The following is a 22,536-nucleotide window of genomic DNA, read 5'->3' as shown; positions in this document are numbered from 1 at the left end:
AATTATGGGACATGTTTACAGCATGTGTGAAGCCAGAGATTAATGTATGAGTCATGAGGCTGTCCAGGAAGAGAAAACTGTGGGTGAGTGCCAGTGGGGAAAAACCCGAGGAGTTAGCAACATGATTGGAGCAGAGTGAAATGTGGTAAAGGTCTGGAAATCTCAAAACACATGAAGATGATCGGGGGCTGGAGCACCTCTCCTTTGAGAACAGGCTGGGACCACTGGGATTGTTCAGCCTGGAGAGGAGAAGAGAAGGCTTTGGAGAAATCTTATAGCAGTCTTCCTGCAAATAAAGACTTACAGAGAAGCTGGAGAGGGACATTTTATAATTGCATGTAGTGATAGGAAAAGGCTGAAGGACTTCAAACTGAAATATGATAGACTTAGGTTTGATATTAGGAAGAAATGCTTAACTGTGGGGGTGATGAGGCACTGGAACAGATTGCCCAGAGGAGCTGGGGATGTCCCATCCCAGTGAGTGCTCAGGGACAGACTGCGTGGGGTTCTGAGCAACCTGGTCTAGTGGGAGGTGTCCTTGCCTGTGGCAGGAGGGTTGAAATGAGGTCACTTTCAAGGTCACTTCCAACCCAAACCATTCTATGATTCTATGAAATAGAAATGGAAGGAGTAGGGGGATTGTACAAGGATACAGTTTTTCTATTTGTATGTGAATATTGCTAAGAAAGTATCCAGCTTTGATATACTTATTCAGACTCCTGTGAAGCTGGAGTAACCCCACAACAGCCGATGGAGTAGTGCTGGTGAGGATGTTCATGGCTTTAGTCCTGCCAGGACCACGTGGGGATAATATGTGCAAGTCTGGACCATATTTGTACCTTTCCTAAGGTGACAGAGAAGGAAGTTTTCATTATCAAGTGTGCCACGGGACAGTAAAACAAAGGTTTGGGGCAGAGGGAGGAAACCTGCACATGTGATAGAGCTCAGATTGCAGTCAAAAAGATGGAGAAGTTGCAGACAAAACGTCAGCTCTTTGGATAATTACAGCAGCCCTTTTCAACCTTCAAAAGCCCGTTGTTTTTACTTCACTTCACTTGTGAGTGAACATTTTGTGGAAAAGTGAATAAAATGCTGCATTTTCAGCAGTGAAGGAAACAATGGCAAATGAAGACCTCTCAGCGTTGACCTTGAGTACTGGAGCTCGGTGCCTGACAAAGGAAACCTCCCTGCATCAGGCTGAGCTGAGCATCATGTTTCCCTCACTGGCTTCTGCTGCAACTTGTCTGAAAGCCAGTGGGATTTATGCTGCTGAAATATATGGTCTTACTGACCCATGAATATACCTACTGACCATGAATATACCTGCTGTATAATTTATTGGAATGTTAGTAGTTCAGTCCTGTGATGTTTGTGATAGAAAATCTTCACTTTGAGCCAGTGGGAAATTTTGTCAGGGTGAGGAGTGCAGGCCTGGCCTCTGCTTTGCCTTTTTTCTTTTCCATTGCAATACAATTAACCTTTTCATTAGAAGAGCTCTGTTCCAAATAAGCAAACTTCTCAATGTGTATTACTGAGCCATTTCAAGTTGTCTCTTGCTTTGAAACAAAACATCTTTGTTCCAGCCATGCATGACATTTGGAGACCTATTTATACAATGTGTCAGCTCCATTTGTTTTCCTCATCCTGATATTTTCCTCTGTATTTTTAGTTAGCCATCCAGATTGCAATGAACGAGGTTGCTTCTGGTGTCCTCCTGTGCTTCCCCAGACTGAGGCTCTGGCTGCCTTTGTCTTTCTCCACTTTTGTGGGTAGAGGTGAAACAACCCAAAATCAGACACAGCTCTGCCTACTTCATCCTCCTTGTACTGAGTCCAGCAGCACCAGGCTGCTGTGGGATGGAGAGATGGCAGAAGGACCTGCTGTGATGACAGCTTCTCTCCTAAGTCCTGCTTGTGGGAAGCACAGGGCTGCAATCCCTTCTGCTGCAGGGGTCTCACTGAGGGACAGACTTCCAAGCTGCATCAGTAAATAAGCCCTCCTTGCAAAATACCTGCCTTTTCCTTAGACAGCCATAGTTTGTCCTAAGTCTCTAGCCAGTCATTCTTGTTTGGCAGCACTACGCTAACCAATATAAGAAAATTCAACACAAAATTGAAAAAGGAAAAAAAAATCAAGATATTGGGTAGTAAAGTTTTAACACCCTGATTTTCAGTAAGTGTAAATAGTTATGATGCTTGCCTCATCCTCTCCCTTTTAAAAATTTTATCTATCTTGGGACATGGCTTATCTTCCAGAAGTGATCCAGGATAGTGCTATGTCTGCTACTCAAGCAGTAGCATAATGTCTAGCCCAGAACTGGCTCTTCCTAGGTACAAATGAAAATCTAAGTCCTTTCTTGAAATCTTCTACACAACCTGCCAGCTGAAGGTTTCAAACTGCTTTAACACATACAGGGTGTCAGCATGTCAGCAAACTACTTCAAGCCTCACTTTAACCAGGAAAGGAGCCTGCAGATGCCAGCCTAGCAGTGGTAAGCCTGGCTCTTGCAGCAGCAGAGCCTCTTTAGTTCTCTCCAAATTGTCTTCACCAGGAAGGCTGGGGATGGAGGATGAAACAGCTCCGTGCAAGCAACACTGCTCCTGCCGGCTGGCCCACTCAGAGCCTGATAGGACCAAGAAAGGCATCTGCATTGACCTTCTGCTTCCCCATCCCTGTAACAGCAGACAGAAGGGCTGTAAGAGCAGAGATTAAACTTCGGAGCACCTCACAGCTGTGTCTGACATAGACACTCCCTCCAACTCTTGGGAAAGTGCACAATCTCCTCTGAATGTGGAACTGCAGGTCATTCCCACGCCAAACACTGAATGTGTCCAGCTTTTGCATGTGATGGATGGGCTTGTGCTGCAAGAGGTGGAGGCAGTGGCATGTGAGGAGGAATGCCTTCGGTGGTGTGCGCTTCCAAAGCCGGGCCTGCGAGCTCTGCTGCGCGCTCCAGCAGCTGGGGCAGGGCTGCGTGCAGGGTCCCCGCCAGCACAAATGAAACCAAGGCATCCATATGCTGTGCATTAGCAGTGTTTGATCTCCTGCACTCTGGCTCGCTGTCAGACGCTCCCTCTTCCTCTCTGCAGCAGAACGGAGTGCGGCGGTGAAACCTGTGAGTCTGCGTGTGTTTATGGGCCCTGCGATGGGAACTGCAAAGCTTAACACGAAACACTTGAGAAAATGTTGCTGGCCACAGCCACAAAACCTGTTCTCATCTGTTCCATAATCATGGCGGAAAAGAAAATTCCTTGAGTTTTATTTTCCAGTTTGAAGATGAAAAAACAAAGGACAAAGTAGACAGAATTTAGTCCAACTGGTGTGACACCTGGATTAGAAAAGCAAAATGCAATTTCCTCGTGCAGGAATTGCGGCCATGAGTGGCCAAGGCCACATGGACAAGGCGCAGCTTCAGTAACCCCAGGCTTGAAGCCTGCCCCTGTGTAGACTACTGTCACTGTTCACCATGCATTTTCAAGTCAGTCATTGCAGTGACTCAGTTATGTTTCACTAAGAAGCTACAGACACCTCTGATCCACATTAAAGGTGTTGGTGAGACAGGAAAGGAGGGCTTCACTCCATGGAGGATTTTCTGGCCCCACAGCATTGTCTCATGCAGATTGGGAAACTAGACAACACTGTAACTTGGAAACTGTATGGTGGGGAAGCACAAACAACAACCATGTAACAATAGAAATGAATTTTATTTTGTAAAAAGTTATAAAATGAATATTGTACAAAAATAAAGTCTGTAGAGAACTTTGGTTGATTAACACAAATGACTGAGACATATAATTGCAGGTGAAGTAAAAAAATCCAGAGAAGCACACTCCTGTCTTCAGTAAGGTCTAAAAACTAAAAAAAAAAAAAACAACCAAAAACCTAAAAAAAAAAAATCACAAACTTTACCCTTTTGTATTTTGAACATAGAGATTTGCTTTGGTTGCAGCCCCTTCAAGCTGCACAGAAAATGCTTTGGGGCAAGTTTTCACCAGCTGGGGCAGGAGAAGGCTCAGCCCTGAGCTCTGTCGCCGATCAGCTCCGGCAGCGCAGCTGAGCCTCGGTGCCCGGCAGGCGCTCGGTGCCACCTCGTGCCACCGTGGGGGTGTCACTGCCCCCGAGCAGCGCGGAGGGGCTGGCAGTGTCCCCGTGGCAGTGTGAGAACAGGCCCTGTGGCTGGTTCTCCAGGTCTATCCACCCAGGAAAGCGGCGGAAGCTGGGATGGGTTACATGCCATGGCACCTGGAACACCTTTCTATGCCTGGTCTGGACCTTCTTGACCTCTAGACCCTTCTTCAGTGGTGCCCCAAGGGGCCCAGGGCAAAATGAGTATGGTATGCAGAGCCATTACATGCGTGAGATAAAAGGCTGGACCATGGTTTTCAATAAGGATTTTTTTTCATGTTGCTTTTGTGGGAGTTGATGCTTCACTGGTTGTCAGGCATGTCTAGTGACCTGCACTCCTGCTCTTTTGGGAAAAATGTCTCCAGAATGAGAGCTTGTGTTAGCGGTCACGTACAAACACCTTTGCTGTACAACCTCCCTCTTCCTAAGGAAACTTGGACTGTTCTGCTGCATGGGTATGATCCTGTAATGTTTCAGCAAATTATACAAAACACTCTGGTTATTTAACACAACTGTTTACTTGCAGGCTATATTAAATCCAGGGCTAACAACTAGTAAGAGGGATTTAACCTCTTCTATACGGAAGTATGGAAGGAAAAGCTTAAATAAATATAACTAGAAATTATAAGGCTAAATGTGATTATTTTCCATTTGTCAATAGTTATATGAGGTCAGTTGGCATAAAGTGTGAGAAAAAATGTGGCTACATTTAAAATATGACTAAAATTAGTTTTTCTAACAAATTGCTAATGTTGAGCCAAGTCCTGCGACCCTCACTCATCCAGAGCCATTGCTGCTCCTGCACATGCACGACTGCAGTAATTTTCAAAAGGCTTAGTGACAGGAATAAGGGCTGCAGGCTTCAGCACTACCTTTTGTGAGCATAATCAAGATTTTGTTTAAAAGAAAAAAAGGTAAAGTAAGTGATTTTTTGCATTCAAGTTAACACCTTCAATCAAAAGCATGGACCGTTGTTCCCAACGTCTTTGTCTCTCTATATCCCCAAGTGCCATCTACTTTGGCACCTTTGAAAGACACTTTAATAAATAAGGAGACTCATTACTGAACTGTAATAAATAACAATAACTTAATCTCAATAAATATCTTCTGTATACTTATGTCTCAGAAGGGATGCATTGCATCAAGTAGTCTCTCTCAATCACAATGACCAAATAGAAATGTAGTTATGCAAGTGACGTTAGTCCTTTGTAAACCTAAAGAAATGCATTTTGTGTAGGCTGGGCTTGTTATTTCTCTTACTATACTAGGAAGAAGTGCTTAAAAACTCAACTTGTTTTCACAGGTATCAGAAGAACAAAATCCTGCACTCAATTTGAAGAAACAAAAGATGGAAATAACCAAACTTAGCCAGTAAGCGGAACTGTTTTGCTTCATAAGAACTTGAGCCTGGCCATTTTGATATTTGCCCAATATCATCTTTCTTACAGGGGTAATCTTATAGCTTAGGAGTTGTCCTAAGCACTCAGGAACTGCCCTCCAGTGAGCAGCAGCACAATGTGTCTTTCAGTAGAGCTGGGGGCACAGGGGATTAGTAAGGGGCTCCTAAGCTACTTCTTAGCTAAGCTTCTTGGTATAAGTGGTATATCATGGCATAACTACAACACAGCGTGGTATGGCAGGGTTGTGTTTTTAAGCACGTTCCTCATGGACTGAGTCTCACTGATGGTGGATTGAGTCAAACAGGAAAGGTAGCGTGCACATCATCCATCCATCGTCATCTCCACCTGAGCTTTTATCTAAATCCCCATAGGACGCCAGAAGTCTCCATCCTTCTACTCTGCCGCATGCCTCCTTATCCCCAGGCTCTCACGGCTCCTTAGTCTGTGTTCTTGGTCCTTTTTCCTCCACCTGGAGCAGACACTTCCCTGGGAACCTTGGTCCCTCTCTTTGCAGCATAGCAGGAATGGAAAACTGTGCCGCCTCGACATGCAGCCGTCAGACGCATCCACACCTTTTTGCGGAATGTTTTTTCAGTATGTGGTAAACCAGGTTATCATCCAAAAAGGACAGGTCGTCATCAAAGGCTGTGGGTCTGCAACAGGCTTGCCTCACTTTGTCAGTGACCAGTTTTTTCTTTCTGGTTAAGTTTTTTAAAATTTTGTCATAGGTGGTCTCAGCTGCATCACAAGATCCACTGCAATACCGGAAAATTAGCTCTTCTTTGGTTTCATATCCCAAATCCAAGTCGGTCACATTTAAATGTATTTCTGTTAAGACACATCCTCGATTTTTGCCCTTTTGATTCCTCCTTCCTTTTTTGTTGGAATTCTCTATGTTTGTGGCTGCATTTTGACGGTTTCTCTCCCGCCTAGAAAAAATCGGAGTCTGTTTATCTGGTGACCTCCTCAGTCTTTTAATAGTGGCTTGAATAAAGTCCACTACCTCATCAAACTGATCTGGATAATCCTCTGGCATATTAGCTGTTTGGGAAAGAGAGAAAAGGCTTTGTCACACATCAGTTATCACAAAGTTTGTCCATTCACAACTCAAAAATATTACGCACATGCAAGCTTTTCTGCCCATGACTTCAGAACACATGCCCAGACCCTCAGAAATCAAGGAGAATTTGGAATGGTTTAGGTCATCACAGAAACTCATTTGGGGAAAGATAAATGAGACGTATTTGTATTTCTGTGTGTGTCTGCTGATGCTTGGTAGCATTTCAGCACATCTTTAAACACTGAATGAGACCTGTGGAAATAGAGGGAAGGAAAAACATATCATAGTATGAATATTAGTTAAGAGTTGGATGAAGCCACCAGTAAAGAGGTTATACAGACTCTTCCCAGCAAAGTAGCAACAGGAAGAGGTTTCTTTAAAGCAATTTTTCCATTATAGTTGTTAATTATTTTCTTTTCACACCAGCAGCAGTTAGTATTGCCAAAGCCACCTGTCAATAAGGTTTTTGGGCATGACAGAAGGAGGATTTCCTGGGGTACCAGACTGAGATATTATTCCTGGATGAATGCCTGGGTTTTTACTGCTTCTAGGGGATAATTATTTTCATAGCTTTTGAATAATTTCTCATGTAAGTGTTTTGTATCACAAGATGCTGATCACACTGAGTAAAAATAGGTCAGAATAGTAGTATTATGTTAATTTTTTAGGGAGATGTTATGAATACATTTTCCTTTTATGAAAATTTAATTTTTATTCTATTTAATTTATCACTTGGTATATCATTGATGAATTATTCAAGTAAATTGTACTATGAAGTCAATTAAATATTTCGATACTAGCAGAATGAACCTCTTCAGGAAGGGTGAAATTAAATGTATTCTGAAATGCTTATCAATTTTGTCATTTCATCATGATTTGGGAAAAAAAACCCCATTGAGATCCTTAATCTTCCCATGGACTAAATCCCTCAAAATTACCTGCTTTAGTGAATTCAGAGAACTAAGGGAGGGCCAGGCTGCCAGGACTCTGTGTGTGGATGCCCTTACCTTGCATTATTAATGACCACATCTTAAACTATATTGCAATATCGAGATCTTTTTTTCAGATTTATTGCCCCAAAAATTGAGACTTCTTCCTTTCAAGTAAGTCCTAAGAGAATGCTCCTTTCTGTACTTAACTCCTAAAACCGAACACGCAACAGACTATGTCAAACTCCTAAAACCCAACACACAACACACCGTGTCACACTGGTCTTGCATATAAGGGAATATCCACCTCCAATACTCCTACAAATACTGCAGGAACACCAAACATTGGGAGAGGCAATATCCAGTGCAGTGCACCTGGTCAGGAGCTGGTACCTACACAAAGGCTCCCACTCAGAGAGGTGCTGAGATTGGAATGGCTCCTCAGGCAAAGGCGCAGAATTTCCACTTACTCCATTCCATTACTTCCATTTACTCACATTTCCCTAACAAGCTCAGCAAGACAGGAATCCCAATGGGTGACCTGAGCACAGGTACCCAGCTCAAACAGGGTAGCACTGACTGTGTTAACAGGAGGCAGGAAGGCATGAGGCTGCCCCCACTACCTAGCAAAATGCACCCTCATATCCTCAGTAGAAGCACCAAATACAGAGGAGATGGGGGGCAGCAGGATCCCAACTCTGCCAGTGCAAAAACCTGCTGGAACAGAGAGCATCTGCACATGATCAGGAATGGGGACTGCTGCCTGAAGTAGCCACATCCTAGAGGCCTCCGTCCATCAATAGTGAGGGATCAGAGGTATGTGTTTTCTGTTGGATGTATCCAGCAAAATAGTTTAGACTGGTAAAAGAGTAATGGAGTCTGGAAACCTTGTACCTCCACGTAATGAGGGTGATACAAGGCAAATAGGGTGCTATAAGATGTAGAGTCTGGAACTGAAAAAAAGTGAATTACACTTTGTTTTATCCGTGCTAAAAACAACAATCCCAGAGAGCAGTGTTCATGTTGTAAGACACAAAGGATGGATGGCTGCTATCTATACAGTTAGGTGGAACCTGAACAAGGCAGGACCCAGCTCCATATCTCTGCAACATCAGTGGTAAATACACTTTTCTTGCATTCTTCTATCTCTGCAGCAGGTAACAAATACACACTGTGAGGGGAGTTGCTTGGATGGGTGTGTCCACTGGATGCACCAACCAGCTCCTTTGCCGAACAGGCTGGTCTGCCTACTCTGTACAAGTACTGCCCGACCGAGCACGAACCAGGTCCAGGCAATAGGTGGGCTATGTTCCTTTAAAGCAACAAGGGCTAGACATCTTTCTAGACTCAGTTAGAAAAGATGACCCACATGGAGCTCACATAACCCCCATTGCTGAAGTACAAATTTGGCCTTGACACAGATACAGATGGAAAGTAGCTGGCAGAAGGCAATAATTGCTCGAGTCTGAGTAGTTTCTAGATTTCCTACACAGAAACTAGTTTTCTTACTCTATAACCAAATTAGAGAAGGATGTAGCCCTGAGGAGATGGCTCTAGAACTGCCCTTCTCCCTCCTAAACTCCAACTGCCCTCCTCTCATACCACTGTGACTACCCCAGCCCACACCTCTTTCATGTATTCTTTAGCACAACCTTTCTACCAACAGTATGATGCAACGAGACCTTGGCTATGGAGAGTGAAACACAACTGTAGGGAAACATACGAGGGCTTAACAAAATTAGTGCAGTGATCAACCATCAGGAAGGGGACAAGAGACAGCTACAGCAAAAGCCAACCTATATGTAGAGATTATTGTTTGCAACATTCAGCCTTATGCTTATCTCGAGCCTGGCACGCTGACAGGGTAGTGAGAGCTCCCTCTCCCAAGAAGGGAGAAACAAAACTATGGATTAACTGAAGAGACAATCCAGCTTGGCACATCACTTGTAAATGGCTTGCAATTGAGAGGCAAAAATACCACCTAGCCCTGTGAGAGTGCCATAGGCAGGAGTGTACTTTGGCTAAATACCAGTCAGACAGCTACAGGGTAGCACTGTTCTGGCAACTATATCCTGGAGGGTAGTAGATAGGAGGAGGGCAGACCCATGTGGTGGACTGTGTTCCTGATAAAAGTGCACACTGAGATCCGTCCTGGTTCATGTGTGATTCCTACCCCAGCTGCACCAAGGGAGGTGATGCCACTGAGAGCTTTCTGCACTGCGAGTGGCCTGTGATATTTCAGGTTGAGGAAACTAAATGCAACTAAAGAGCCCCACGCAATGCTGGTGACACAGACATACACTGTCAACCCTGCAGAAGGTGCGAGCAGTAGGGCAAAAAGTAGATCAAATAATCAACCCAACAGCATTCAACTAGAGAAATCCTACCTACACACACAGACAAGCTGCACCCAGAAAATGAGGTCACTGGCAGCAAGAATGGTCCTGCTAATGTCATTAAGGCTCTAACATGAGCTGTTCAAGAAGTGTTCCAAGTGCCTAATGGAGCTGAGGATCCCTGCTCTGCTCATGCCCTACTGCAACACCAGGATATATTTTGGAGACTCACTGGGAGGAATGCCAGTACTATTAGTAAGATGAATTCCAATTTCCTGCCTCCAGTGTGGACTTTCTCTTCAGTCCAGGGAACTGGAAACTATCCCATGCAAGTATCCAAATCTACCAGTAAGACTCCTGCAGTGGCCCCCAATATTTGGAGATTACATCACTGGAGGAGACAAAAGGCCTGTGGGTGATAAAAGGAAACTGGTGGAAACAGTGGGCACAGAGCTCCCCTTGAGAAAATGTGCAGGTCATCCTGGTCACTGTCTGCCCACCTAAAATTCATGTGCTGGTACAGGCTATATAGATACATCAAATCAACACAGTGCAGCTGCATTTCTGGGCTTCTCAGTGAGACCTTGCAAGTTTCTGTAAGCAACACTCTCCTCTGCCTGTGGAGCCTCAAACTGGCTGTGAGCAATGCAGCAATGCTCTTTTGGCAGCTTCAACACAGTGCCAAGGTATCCCAGGTTTGCTTCCATAATTTAACAGTCTTGGCAACAGCTCCAATCCCTGCAATCAGATAATTTTCTACTGCTTAATAAATCAGTCATCAGTGTGACTACAAGCAGTCACTGGGAATGGGTCACAGGGGTCTGGAAGAAAGATTGACAACCAGGAGTGGAGGGAGACTTGTCCTAGCCCTGTGCTGAGGTGCCAGCCATGGCTCTGTAGGGATATTCAGCTTTCCAACAAGCATGGGTGTGAAGACCTAGAGCCTGAAACAAAACTCTGTGAAAAGCTGCTGAAATGGGACCCAGAGCAATCCAGTGGAAACACCAGCACTGACACCAGGCACAATGGGTTGAAACCAGAGGTAAATGCTGAGGAAGCTTCCATCAGACATCATACATGGATAAGCAATAACCTCTGTGACTAAACTCCGTAAAAGGCTAACAGACAGAAGGGAAGGTGGAGAAGACTGACTGCAGGATGTCCCCATCCTGATGGGCACGTGGTAGATGTGCTCCAGGGATGCTGAGACCTCTCTACACCACAGACATCACACCCTGTGCACTTGTTTGGTCTGTGCAGTGTTTTAAGTTCTGCTGGGGGCAGTGGGGGTGCTGAGCAGAGCTGTGGCCAGGGAGCATCAGCACTCATGGGGGCTGCCTTAGCGAGCAGCCATGGTTTGTAAGCTGAATAAAGTTTTTGGTAGAGGGGTACTTTGTTACCCTTCTGTTTAGAAAATGCTTATAGTCTCACAGCATCTTAGCTTCTCTCACACTGCACGGACTGCGCTGACTTGACTGTGCAGCAGAGTCTGCTGGGGGGATTTCACACCCCTGCAAGGAGCAGATACACATTTTGCATATGTGTGTATGTGTGCTTCGTTTACACATACACACACACAAACACAACTATTTATACACACACACGCACACATTTTTTCAAAACAAACTAGTTTACTGACAACACTTGCCTTCTGCCGGAAAAGCTGAGAGAACAAACACATGACAGATGCCTGTCATGTTGTGCAGTGTGCCAGCAGAAAATTATGGGATGATGACATTAAAGCAGCAAAGATCTCTGAGGAGTAGTACCCAGTCCCAAGCTCTGGGGTGTGAAGGAATTAGAATTTAAAAACTGATCCTGGACACTGTCTGCCCCTTTTCTTGAAAGCTATCTAGGACAGGATGGGACAGGATAGGATAGGACAGCCAGAGCAGCATAATACAGGTTTGCAAAGGTTGTCTTGCCTGTGTGATGCACCTCAAAACATGTGTTTCCCAAAGGAAAGGAATGCATGTCCTACAAAAGTAAAATCCTCCCTTAGGGAGCATGGGGTCTTGCTCAGAGGGTGGGAGAAAGGCTCACAGACCCCTCTGGTTGGGTGCGATGGGCTGAGCCCCACCACTTAAACCATGGTGCCACAGACTGGTGTGAAGTCATGAGGTTTAGTTTGGGTTTTATGTCACAGTTCTCAAAGCTGTTTCTGACTGCCCAGCTCCCTGAGGAAGTCCCTTGGAGGCAGCCTGTGTGCAGGCACCTGCAGGTGTTTATGCACCATCCCTGCCTGGTGTCCCTGCAGCAGGAGCCTGGGCAGGCAGCAGGGCCTGTGGGAGCTGCATCCACCACCTGTGTCCTGCTGTGCTCAGCTCACTCTCCTGCAGCTCCTTTCCACACTCCCTCTTTCATTACCCTGCCACCCAGGCAGGAACAGGCAGAGCCTTTTCCTATGGCTGCAAAAAGAGCACGAGACTGTTGGGTATTGATGATAGTCCATGTGCTACTGTGCCTCTGAGCACCTTCTCTGTACCCTTGTCCAGCTGAGCAAGGGCTCTTGATTTGTGAAGATTTTCTCACATAACCAGAAAAATTAATAAAAAAGTGAAGAAAGAAAGAAAGAAAGAAAGAAAGAAAGAAAGAAAGAAAGAAAGAAAGAAAGAAAGAAAGAAAGAAAGAAAGAAAGAAAGAAAGAAAGAAAGAAAGAAAGAAAGAAAGAAAGAAAGAAAGAAAGAAAGAAAGAAAGAAAGAAAGAAAGAAAGAAAGAAAGAAAGAAAGAAAGAAAGAAAGTCACAAGACTCATGCAAATAGGAATTTAGCAGAGTGATCAGGCTGGGGGCACAGCTGGTGAACACCTTCAACAGAGTGAGACTCACTTAAAATACTAATTTAACAAACAAACCAACCAAACAACCAAAAACAAAAAAAAAAAAAAACCCTAAAGCCAAACACAAGAATATTTGCCTCATCTGCTTGCTGTTTGCAAGCTGTTTGCTTGTTTCCTAAACACTTAGGGCACAGTCAGATCATAGCTTTGACCCAGACTCCCAGGTTTGGAACATCCTTCGATAACGCAAACTGAAATTCTTGCCTCACTGACGTTCTCTGGAACCTGAAGTTTTGACCTGCCTGTCCCCAAGCACAGTCTCTGTCCCCTGGGCACAGGCAGAGCTGGCAGCACACACGAGGGAAGGGTCCTGCAGCCAAACAGCTCTGGGGAAATCCAGCCCTCAGCTCTGCTTTGGGAGTGCAGGGAAATGTGCCTTCCTGCGGGCATCCTCCCCACTGCAACCCCCACAACCTGTCCTTGCCTTTTTATTTAATTAGAGACAGCATGTGACACCAAGACTGGGATCTGGTCCCTGTGCTTCTTAGAAGGATAAATTATAAAGTGTTCTGATAGACTTCTACATGAAACAGGTCTAAATGGAAACTTACACCAAATGCATCTCATTATCAAAAAAAAAGTCTCCATTAAGTAAAAATGCACAATTTATTTCTATCTGTTCAAACGTGATCACAATTACATTAAAAAAATCTATTAATTTGATTTTGCTACCAACAGATTAATTTTAAAGCTGAATAGTCCCCTATGTGCAATGGCAGCAACCTAGCATGATAAAGCAAGAGATCCTCAGCTTGTACCTGATTACAAACTGATGGTTTGGATCTTCAGCTTTTGAGACAAACATCCAGTTTCTTCTTTTCATGCCTGGGTATGGATTTAAAAGACTAACTACAGTCTCTTCTAACCATGCTCTCTCTCATGACATACAAGAAGTGTTAAACCTTGTAGATTGCAGAAGAATGATTTATATAGGTGGGTTTTCCTTTTTTTTTGAACCTCATAAAACTGCCACATTATTTGGCACTTCACAAACCTGGAGCTGAAGTGATGTAACAGAAGTCACAAAAGGTATATTAAACATTACAAAATTAGGTTTTGCTTTTAGATTGCAGTTTGAATGCCTGCTTTTGTGACAGTGTATAGCTATCACACAAAAACATTAGACCAAACACTTAACTGAATTATTTCACCTGAGAATTAGAGAAGTTCAAACAACAGGATCAGACCCTGAAGGATGATTTCAAAGTTCTAGGGATTTAGTCCAGCTCATTGTAATGGTAAGGAATATTTCGAAAATGTAGATCCAGATCTGCATTAGGATTAAATGGCCCCTTTTCAAAAATAGTTCTGGTATTTAATCTGGGACCTTCCTAATCAAACCAAATAAAAAAAGATTACTTGACTTCATAATCATGATTTAATTTTTTAAAAAATATTTAGCTGCTTTGTAGTATTGTTTTCAGGTGCTTATTACAGAGGACATGGCCTGTCTGAACACAGAATGCCTCCATCTCACACCACAGGGATGTATTTTAGGAGAGATTTGAAGCAATTTTTTTGTGGAAGTGCAACCTTATTCAGATTAAAAATACTAATGTGACGATCATTCTGCTTTACAAACTGAGAAAGTAGCAACTGTGGTGGGGATAAAACGTTTGTTTTATTGAAAATGAAATATTTGGTATAAAAAGACAATATTATATGAACATATCTAAGTGAAGATGGGCGTTAAAAATAGTATGCTGAAACGTTTTTGGTATTTAAACAATTAAAACACCATCTCTCTGAGGCATGACTTTGCTTTCATGCCTTGCCTGAAAATCCATGGGACCAAGAGTGAAATGGAAACTCATTGGTTGCATGCATTAGGGAATAGAGCATCAAACAAACCAGGGTCAGCTCATCCTTAAATGTTTAATAGAGTTCTGTATTACCTCGCTCCCAGCCCATGCTGTGGCTCCCCTCAGACTCAGAAATGGAGCCTCTCTCCGGTGTCACCTGTCTCTCATCAAGGCAAGTGCTAAATAACCTGGTGGGTGATGCCAGGGCCACTCACACCGCTCAGGTACAATGAGACAATGCTGGTAAAAGGCACAGGATTGACCTTCCTGGTTTTTGCTCCTGATGAAGCAGTCAATTCTGTGTTTGTAGCTCACTACCTAACCCTGCAGCTTCCCACGTGTCGATCATAATGACAAATCCACAGATTTGTCTGTGGATTTGAGTCCTTTGTACAGAGTCCTTTGTATTTTCACTCTGCCATGCTCGGCAGTGCCTCCCTTTCTGTACTCTGCTTGCCTTCTTGCAGGCAGAAATGCTGGTTCTCAACAGAGGCAGAAAGTGGGGAGACAATGGGACTACTGCAGCTGTTGGCAGTGTGGGAAGGCCCTGAGCACAGGGGGAAGCATCCAGGTCAGATGGACTGTGTGGGGCAGGGGAAGTCATGAGCTGACCTGCTCAGATGGACTGTGTGGGGCAGGGGAAGTCATGAGCTGACCTGCTCACGGAGTTTATTGTTCCTCACCTGGTCCAGGTTGCTCACAGTGCCCAATGCTGGGCTACCCTCCTTTGCACATTCCCACCTCTGCCTCTCTGGGGTGGGCAGAGGAACACCTCACCCAGCAGTCAGGCAGCAGAGGAGCAACAGGAGGATGCAATCTTGCCTCTGGCACAGAGCTTTGACTCACCAGCTCTGAGCACCACACAGCAGTTGGCATTTCAGCAGCTGCACCTGAGATTTTGTGGCATTTCCTGCAGATGCTGCCAGGAGCCCATCTGTGCTAGGACCTTATCCTAAGGGATGTGAGCACCCTCAGAGCATCCCTGCATCAGAATTTACAGCACAAGAGTGTAAAAGGGGAAGATAGAAAAAGTGTCAGTATCCTGCCTGAAGCCACCGACCAAGTAGGAACCAAACCTGGGCAAGACACATACCTGTTGACTCCTCCATAAGATCTGGTACCCTCCCACATCCATACCATGCTGAGTAAATACCCAGTTTCCCAGTAAAACCTAGGTTTACTCCCAATATTTTGTTAAGCTAGAACCTCAAATCCTGAGTATATATGAGGGAGACCTGAAACCTGCAACCTCTGTTAGCATGAACACATGCAGCCAGTTAATAGGCAAGCATGCAGGTTTTAATGGAGGAAATACTGGTGGTACTTTCTTCACCATCCCTGATGCAGAAATGAACCAGCCCAGCTCTCTTATGACATCAGTAGAAGCCCACGATGCTAACCCAGCTCCTCTTTAATAACAGTTCACTGAAGGGAAAGAGCACGCTTAAATCAATAACATCAGCTATTGCTAGAATGCCCGTGCTCTTATGCTGCATCTCCCTTTGGGTTTTAGAGCATCCCCAAGGAACAAAAACATGCAGCAAAGCAGGAAGAACAGACTCTAAAGGGACCCTAACCCAGTTTATTCCCTGTGGCCATAGACTGGCAGAGCAGTCTGGGCAAAATCTTGGCTGATGTTTCTCTTGTGGCAATCTCTGCTGCTATCAGATGTGATCTGGTCTATAAATAACACATGATCTTTCATTGTTGCCTTTCAATTGCCTGCATTTCAATGTGTTTACAAAAGGAACAATATGGAAGGTTTTAATATTGCTGGTTGAAAATTGTTATTGCTACAGAAATCAGTCCCTGGCTCTAGGGCAGGTGCATGTGCTCCACTGCAGAAGGGCTCTGCTGGGAAGTGTGGGGTGGCACTTTGCCAGATAGAGCTGGTGTGTGCTCAAAGAGCAAGGTCCTTCCTAACTGCTAACGCTGGGTGCTACATCCCTTCAGAAATATCCTAAGTAATGGCTGATTTTGCCAAAGAAATCACAAATGCTTTGGATGGAAGCAGAGATAGTCCAGCTATTTGTACACAGTTTATTCAAAGGAGATATGACCAGCTTGCCTCTAAAAGTGTGGCCACCAGAGAATTTTTGGCATACTGCTATAACACTGCCCAGCCACAACACAGGAAAATAAATACATGGATTTCAGTGTTTGCTTATTTTGAAGAATATTCTTGTGCAATAATCTTTAAAGTATTTGCACAAGTTCCAAAGACTTCAAAGAAATGTACCCGCAGGTTTCAGTCTAAGTGATGTAAAATAGAGCCTAAACTTCTGCTAGGTCATACGAGTGGCTTTATTCCTTAAAAAAAAATGCTGCTACATGAAATACCTCACAAAATTAATTTTAAGTCCTTGGTCTTAAAACATATTCTAACATACATTTTTGTCACAACATTTTATTTGCAGCTGTGTTTTTGATCCTACTTTCTTTCTTCTCTTTGCAACCATGATTGAAATTCCAAGAACAACTGAAATCTTTCCTGTGGTTCTCTTTACCAAAGGATATTTCTGGATCAGAAACTGAGCTGGTTTTGTAAAAAATGACCACTCTGCAGTACTAACCACTCTACCAGCACTAATGCGTCAGTGGCCTATTTAGATCTCAGATGATCCTGGACATAACCATGCAGTATTTTGTATTGCTTGTTTATTTTTACTTATTTGCACTTATTTCTTACTGCCTCAGAAATATGGGAATCCACAACAAATGTGGTTATGTAGGGTTTGGCCTATGTACTACAAGTTTTATGTTTCAGTCTCTAGATAGTGGTGGGGGGAGGGATGAAAGCTGGGTATTTGCACGTAATATTCACCTCTGAACACCTGCAATTGTGGCATGGTGGGACTTAATAATCCAAATGGCTTCTCAAAGCTTTTGTAACTTTAATTATTTTAAAACAGCTTTTTGCAGTACTAACTAGGAACAGCATAATTTACAAAGACATTACAACCTATCAGTCAGAGGATCTTCTACTGGTGGACAATGACTCCTCTACTGAATTCAGTGACAGTCTAATGAATATTTAACACAACCAAATTCTTCAGGTTTTCAAGGAATGTTATGAAGCTCTGCAAATCCTGAACAAGGGTATTTCTAAAATATACTGAAGAGTCTTACGAAAGATAACAAAGAAAAGTATGTGCAGGTATGTTATCTGTCAATAAACACCTGCAAAACATCCAACAGCACCCACAGTTTCACTGGCAATCTTTTGAGGTCCCTAAATTGAAAAGCAGCAAAACACTAACACTTTCAGCAAAGGATAACTCAAAATGAGAAACAGAACTTTATTATCCTGCAATTAAGAACTTTTTTTTCCTTAAGTCACAGAGTGCTCTTCACTGGAGTATATTCAGCATTTATACCTGAGACTGCAGAGGAATTTGCTTTTAGGGCTACATGCCTGTGGATTTAACCACATCTGACTGGTTTCTTTATTCTTCTAGAATTTTGCCCATGAATGGACCAATCTGAATGCTTGGGATTTCTGAAAGCCTAGATAACCTGGGTGTCCCTGTGCAAACAAACTTTAGGACATACACACACATGCCGGCTGTGCTGGATGCACGGGCTGAGCTGGGCACACACAGATCAGATGGCTCAGGGTGGCACCTGCTCGGGGTGGCTGATGCCTCCCTGATGGGTTTGCTGTGCAGGGCAGGTTACCCCTGCAGCTCCTGGGTGTCTGCGTGTAAAGCACACACGCCACACCGTAGGTGTGCTGAGCAGGAAAGCCTGGGCAGGAACATGAGAGCTGCAGTTTGTGACATTGAATGGGCCTAATAAATATTGTAGGGAAGGAAATGCATTCAGCTGGAAACATAGTTAAATACTGGTTTTGACTCAAAGAGCCCTACAATACCACTGTTTTTTTCTAGATACTTTCCATATTAGTTAATAAAGTTGCATCTAAAACCAGTAGCTCAACATTAAATACACCTGTGAAGGACTAAGAAGAATTTTTAACAGAGGCATAACACAAACACACACCATGATGTGTCACAGCATATACCAAAGGAGCTCCCACAGTGAACGACCATTCAGTAGCTATAGAGTAACCCAGACACCGTGATGCAAAATCTATCTTTTCCTCTTACCAGGAGGGAAAATCCCATGGGGAGATGTTTCATTTAATTCTACCTGCTTACCACTAGCTCTTAGTAAAGGTTCTCACTTGATCAAGAGAATACCCATCATACCATGGATTTTAGGACACTCCAGTCCTCACGTACATGTTGATTATGTTCATCCAACAGCAAGCAGTTACAAGATGTATTCGCTGGCGACTGTGTATAATGCAAACAAGTGTTTGGCTCCCTCTGCACTGTCATGCTTCTGAGGCTGCTGACTTAGTATTTAGTTTATAATAATGTGGTTTATATTTGTTCTACTTGCATTTGGTATTTAAGCTAATAGTGTTCTTCCTCCAGAGGATTGTAGCATAAGGGAAACAATGAAGCAGTTACAAACTCTACATCTATTCTGGTTTTTGTGGGTGTGAAATAAGCTATCCCATGAATATTGATGCTAAAACACCTACAAATACTGGATTCATCTCCAATGCACTGCATTTGCAGAGGATACTCCAGCCTCCAGTCCAATTAAAAATGCAGAAGATTGCAATTGCTAGCACCCTCTGCCATCTCTGATTACTGCCCTGAACAGCAAAGGTCAGCACATTACACCTGATCAGCCCAGGAGGTTAGAACCCTGCCTGGAGCCTGAAATGAAGGGAGGTTTCAAGCCAACCTGAAAGGCATGGGGTAACATCAGGTGACCTCAGAGTACTTTGCAGAGAAAGCAATCCCATCAAACAAGAACACAAAAAGGTGTTAAGGGCCTGGGAAACAGATGTGTTCCCAGCAAGCTGTTTGGCCTGCCCTTAGGGCTGGACTTGATCTCACAATCCTGCTAAGCCCTGATGCAGGTGGTGTGTGGGAGACACTACTCTGGAGTAGGAGTAATGGACCTTAGAGCAAATGGCTACAAAGGGATTGCTTTAGGGGACAGCAATGCACCTCTCTGAACGCACACAGCACCCAGGGCCCACACACTGCCCTATGCATGTGAGGCAACACAGGGATGATGGTGCTCCCACCACTTTGTGAGCTGTCCGCTGCCAAAGCCCTTAGCAAAGCAGCTGACCAACAGCACCCACAGAGATGGGAATACATGGGAGCTGCAAGCACACCTCTGTGCTTGTGGCACATTGTGCCCTGACGGCAAGAGAAGCCTTCAAGTGGAAAGGGAAATGTACATGGTGTAGACACTGATTGCTCTTGTGTGCTTAGTTCTATGTCTTTGCTGTGCTGAAGCAAATGCATGGCTGTGCTGAAGCCATGCACCAGATTGTAAGCGGAGAGAACAAAGATGTCAAAGGCACTGATGGGGGTGACCTGAGCAAAGTGCTGCTGCAGCAGGAAGGCAGCGATGTGCCTGGGAAGGATCAGCCTCACAGCCTGTTTGCAGACTGTTTGCCAGACACTGCACACTTTTAAATCAACAAAGAGCATAAAAGTGCACCAGAGTATTTCACTGCTCTCTTGCAGTCACCTTTCTGCAGGTCTCCCCTGACTCATCTGACTTGGCTACATAGAGATTAATTTCTAACCTTCAGACTCGATTGTCGTGTTAACTGCAGCCCTACAAAGATCACAGGAACGCCCTGGGTTTCCCTCAATTTCTGATGTGAAGAACAGTACTGCTTCCTTTGCTCTTGCAGTCAGGCCCATTTGTTAGTGATACACAGAGTTAAAAAATCGAGACCAAACTATCAGCCCTTTCTCAAATGACTATCCTGGGCAATAACCTTCCACCCAGCTCTGCATGGCTAAGCCCATGTCTGTACCCTGGAAAAAGAGATAATATTGATATTGCCACAGCTCAGGTAAAACACAGGTTGTCTTTCTTCCTGCTTCTTGTTTATCCAATCCACAGGAAAGGAAAAAAAGAAGATGCAATGATGAGAAGTTTTGCAACCTAGGAACTGAGAGAACCACAACTTCTGCCTATCCCCTTGAGCTGCTGTAGAGGAATCAGTTTACCAAGGACCATATTCCCAGAGGGCAGTTTCAAGATAAAAGCAGGCATTGTACAAATACAATCACTCTGGAAAGATGGAGCATTAATGCTCTCCCACCTTGAAGTTTATGCAAGAGCCACAAACTGACTCATGATGCTTTCCCCCTAATGCTCTTCTTGCACCAGCACCTCAGCCAGCTTGTGCAGAGGGAAGCAGCATGGTGGCCTGAAAAGCTGATTACTGCCTTTTGCAGGACAGCACTTATCCACCGCATGGCTTGCCATGGAGAAGAAGATCACCATGTGTGACAGCCCCATGATCCTGGCAGGCTGTAGCCCTCTGAGGAAACACTTCTGGCCAATCTCCCTGAGTGGATGGGCTGAAAGGATGTCAGGGTTGCCAGTCTGTGAGCAGCAGGAGCCCAGGCTGGGACACGCGGAGGCGGGAGCCCAGGCAAGATTCCAGCACGGGGGAAACACTAGCAAGAGAAGGGAAGAGAGAAGACTAAACAGGCAAGGGCATAAATGTGTGTGTATGGAAGAGATGGGTGTTTGGGAGGGGTCAAAGTGAAGTCACAGCAAATGCTTGGTGCCTCCTCGCTGCGTTAGCCTGGCTGCTCCCAGAGAAACCAGAGTGTGGCTGCCTGTGACTGGAGCTGTGCAGGCGCAGGGAAAGGACATGCCTCCAGAAAAGGAGATAGAAATGAATCCCAATTACTGGATACTGTCTGTATCCTGTAACGAGCTAAACAGAGAGGGGGATGAGCAAGGGCAAAAGAAGCAACCTTCAAACTGCATCTGCGCCTTTGCTAAGCGAACGTCTCCACTATTCATGTGAGTATTCACTGCTTCTTATTGAGTCATATTACCTCTCTCTTTAGAAAGCCACCAGAGTTAACACAGCGCTCACATACCACTGTGAAAATCCTGTACCTGCTATTGTAGACACAGGACCTATTATTAGCAAGGCATTATTATCTGTCATTTGGATTGTAAACTGTCTTACTGTGAGCTAGCTCATGTGGATTGCTCTGCATCAGGCTCCTAACCCTGCCACAGCTACTCTTCCGTAAATTTCCATGTGGACACACTAATTTGGAGATCAGAATCCAAGGAGGATTTAATGAAGCTCAGCAGTACTCCAGGATGTGTACAGTGCCTCCCATCACGGAGCCAAACCTCCATCGGGACTTGCGCCCACTACAGGCAGAGAATAATTGCATTGGCAGGTCTGAGCAGGGAGAGGAGGCTGAGGCGCCGCAGACGGAGTTTCTGTGCTGCGAGGGGTGTGAGCCAGATCCTCCTCTCGGCTCCTCTGCATACAACAGGCTCGTACCACCCACCTCCCCACGTTCCTCAACCAGAGGGATCCTAAGACTGCCAGGAAGGCAGGGCTGGAGTGGGCAGGGGGCATTGCAACTGCAATCGTCAACCCCCAGCTTTGGAGAGTGACTAAGCTTGGAGCTGCTCGAGCAAGACCAAAGCCAATGACATTGCATGTGGAGAAACAGGGGCACAAAACAGGAGGATCCTCTCCTCACCCTGATGCCTGAGCAAAGGGAAGCGAGTTTAGCAAGACAGACAGCAGTTGCTACAAAGGGGAATGTTTCTTACAGTCACTGTGCACAGCATAGGGAGGCAGCAGGCTGATGGGGGAGAGATCATCTTCAGGTCCCTCTACCACTGAAGGGGACCCCTTGGGAGGCGTCTTACCGGTGGGCAGGGGCAAGGTGGAGACTGTGTTGAGCAGCACCACGCAGACAGCCACTACATCCCATAACTTCATCTTAGATCTCCTTCCAACACGGGCCCCTGGCAGAAAGGAGAGGCAGGGTTAGCTCCCAGCTGCTCTGTTCCCCAGTCCTGCCCCAGCCCTGAGACAAAGTTGAGCAGTCCTGCAGCCCAGATCACACTGGGTCACCCAGGCCAGGCCTGGATGGAACAACAACTGCTCCTTGCAGCCATGGGAGTGGGGTGGGCTCTCCCCAGTCAGTGAGTGGTATGGGAGAGGG

The 22,536-nt window shown here is 44.9% G+C and overlaps 1 protein-coding gene across 2 annotated transcripts; it reads right to left on the bottom strand.

Moving 5' to 3' along the window:
- Positions 1–6,081: 6,081 nt before the first annotated feature.
- GDNF (glial cell derived neurotrophic factor) lies at positions 6,082–22,310 on the bottom strand. Of its 2 annotated transcripts, none has more exons than XM_058824222.1 (2): positions 22,139–22,310; positions 6,082–6,566 (listed from the first exon to the last, which is right to left on the bottom strand). In XM_058824222.1, the coding sequence occupies exons 1-2, from the start codon at positions 22,308–22,310 to the stop codon at positions 6,082–6,084; spliced, it is 657 nt and encodes a 218-aa protein (XP_058680205.1). The 2 variants fall into 2 exon arrangements, with proteins under 2 accessions (XP_058680205.1, XP_058680206.1); XM_058824223.1 differs by having other exon boundaries at positions 22,238–22,310.
- Positions 22,311–22,536: the final 226 nt, after the last annotated feature.

This window comes from Ammospiza caudacuta, chromosome Z (genome assembly GCF_027887145.1).
Source record: "Ammospiza caudacuta isolate bAmmCau1 chromosome Z, bAmmCau1.pri, whole genome shotgun sequence".
Taxonomy (NCBI): domain Eukaryota; kingdom Metazoa; phylum Chordata; class Aves; order Passeriformes; family Passerellidae; genus Ammospiza; species Ammospiza caudacuta.
The sequence above is the reverse complement of the archived record's forward strand: the minus strand, read 5'-3'. Positions and strand labels throughout refer to the sequence as shown.

What these genes read in the sequence shown, in the direction of transcription:
- GDNF (XM_058824222.1), bottom strand. Translation starts at nt 22,310, where the DNA reads ATGAAGTTATGGGATGTAGTGGCTGTCTGCGTGGTGCTGCTCAACACA. An exon ending in CTATGCTGTGCACAGTGACT is followed by an intron (nt 6,567 to 22,138) that starts GTAAGAAACATT and finishes TTTCCCAAACAG; the next exon opens with CTAATATGCCAGAGGATTAT.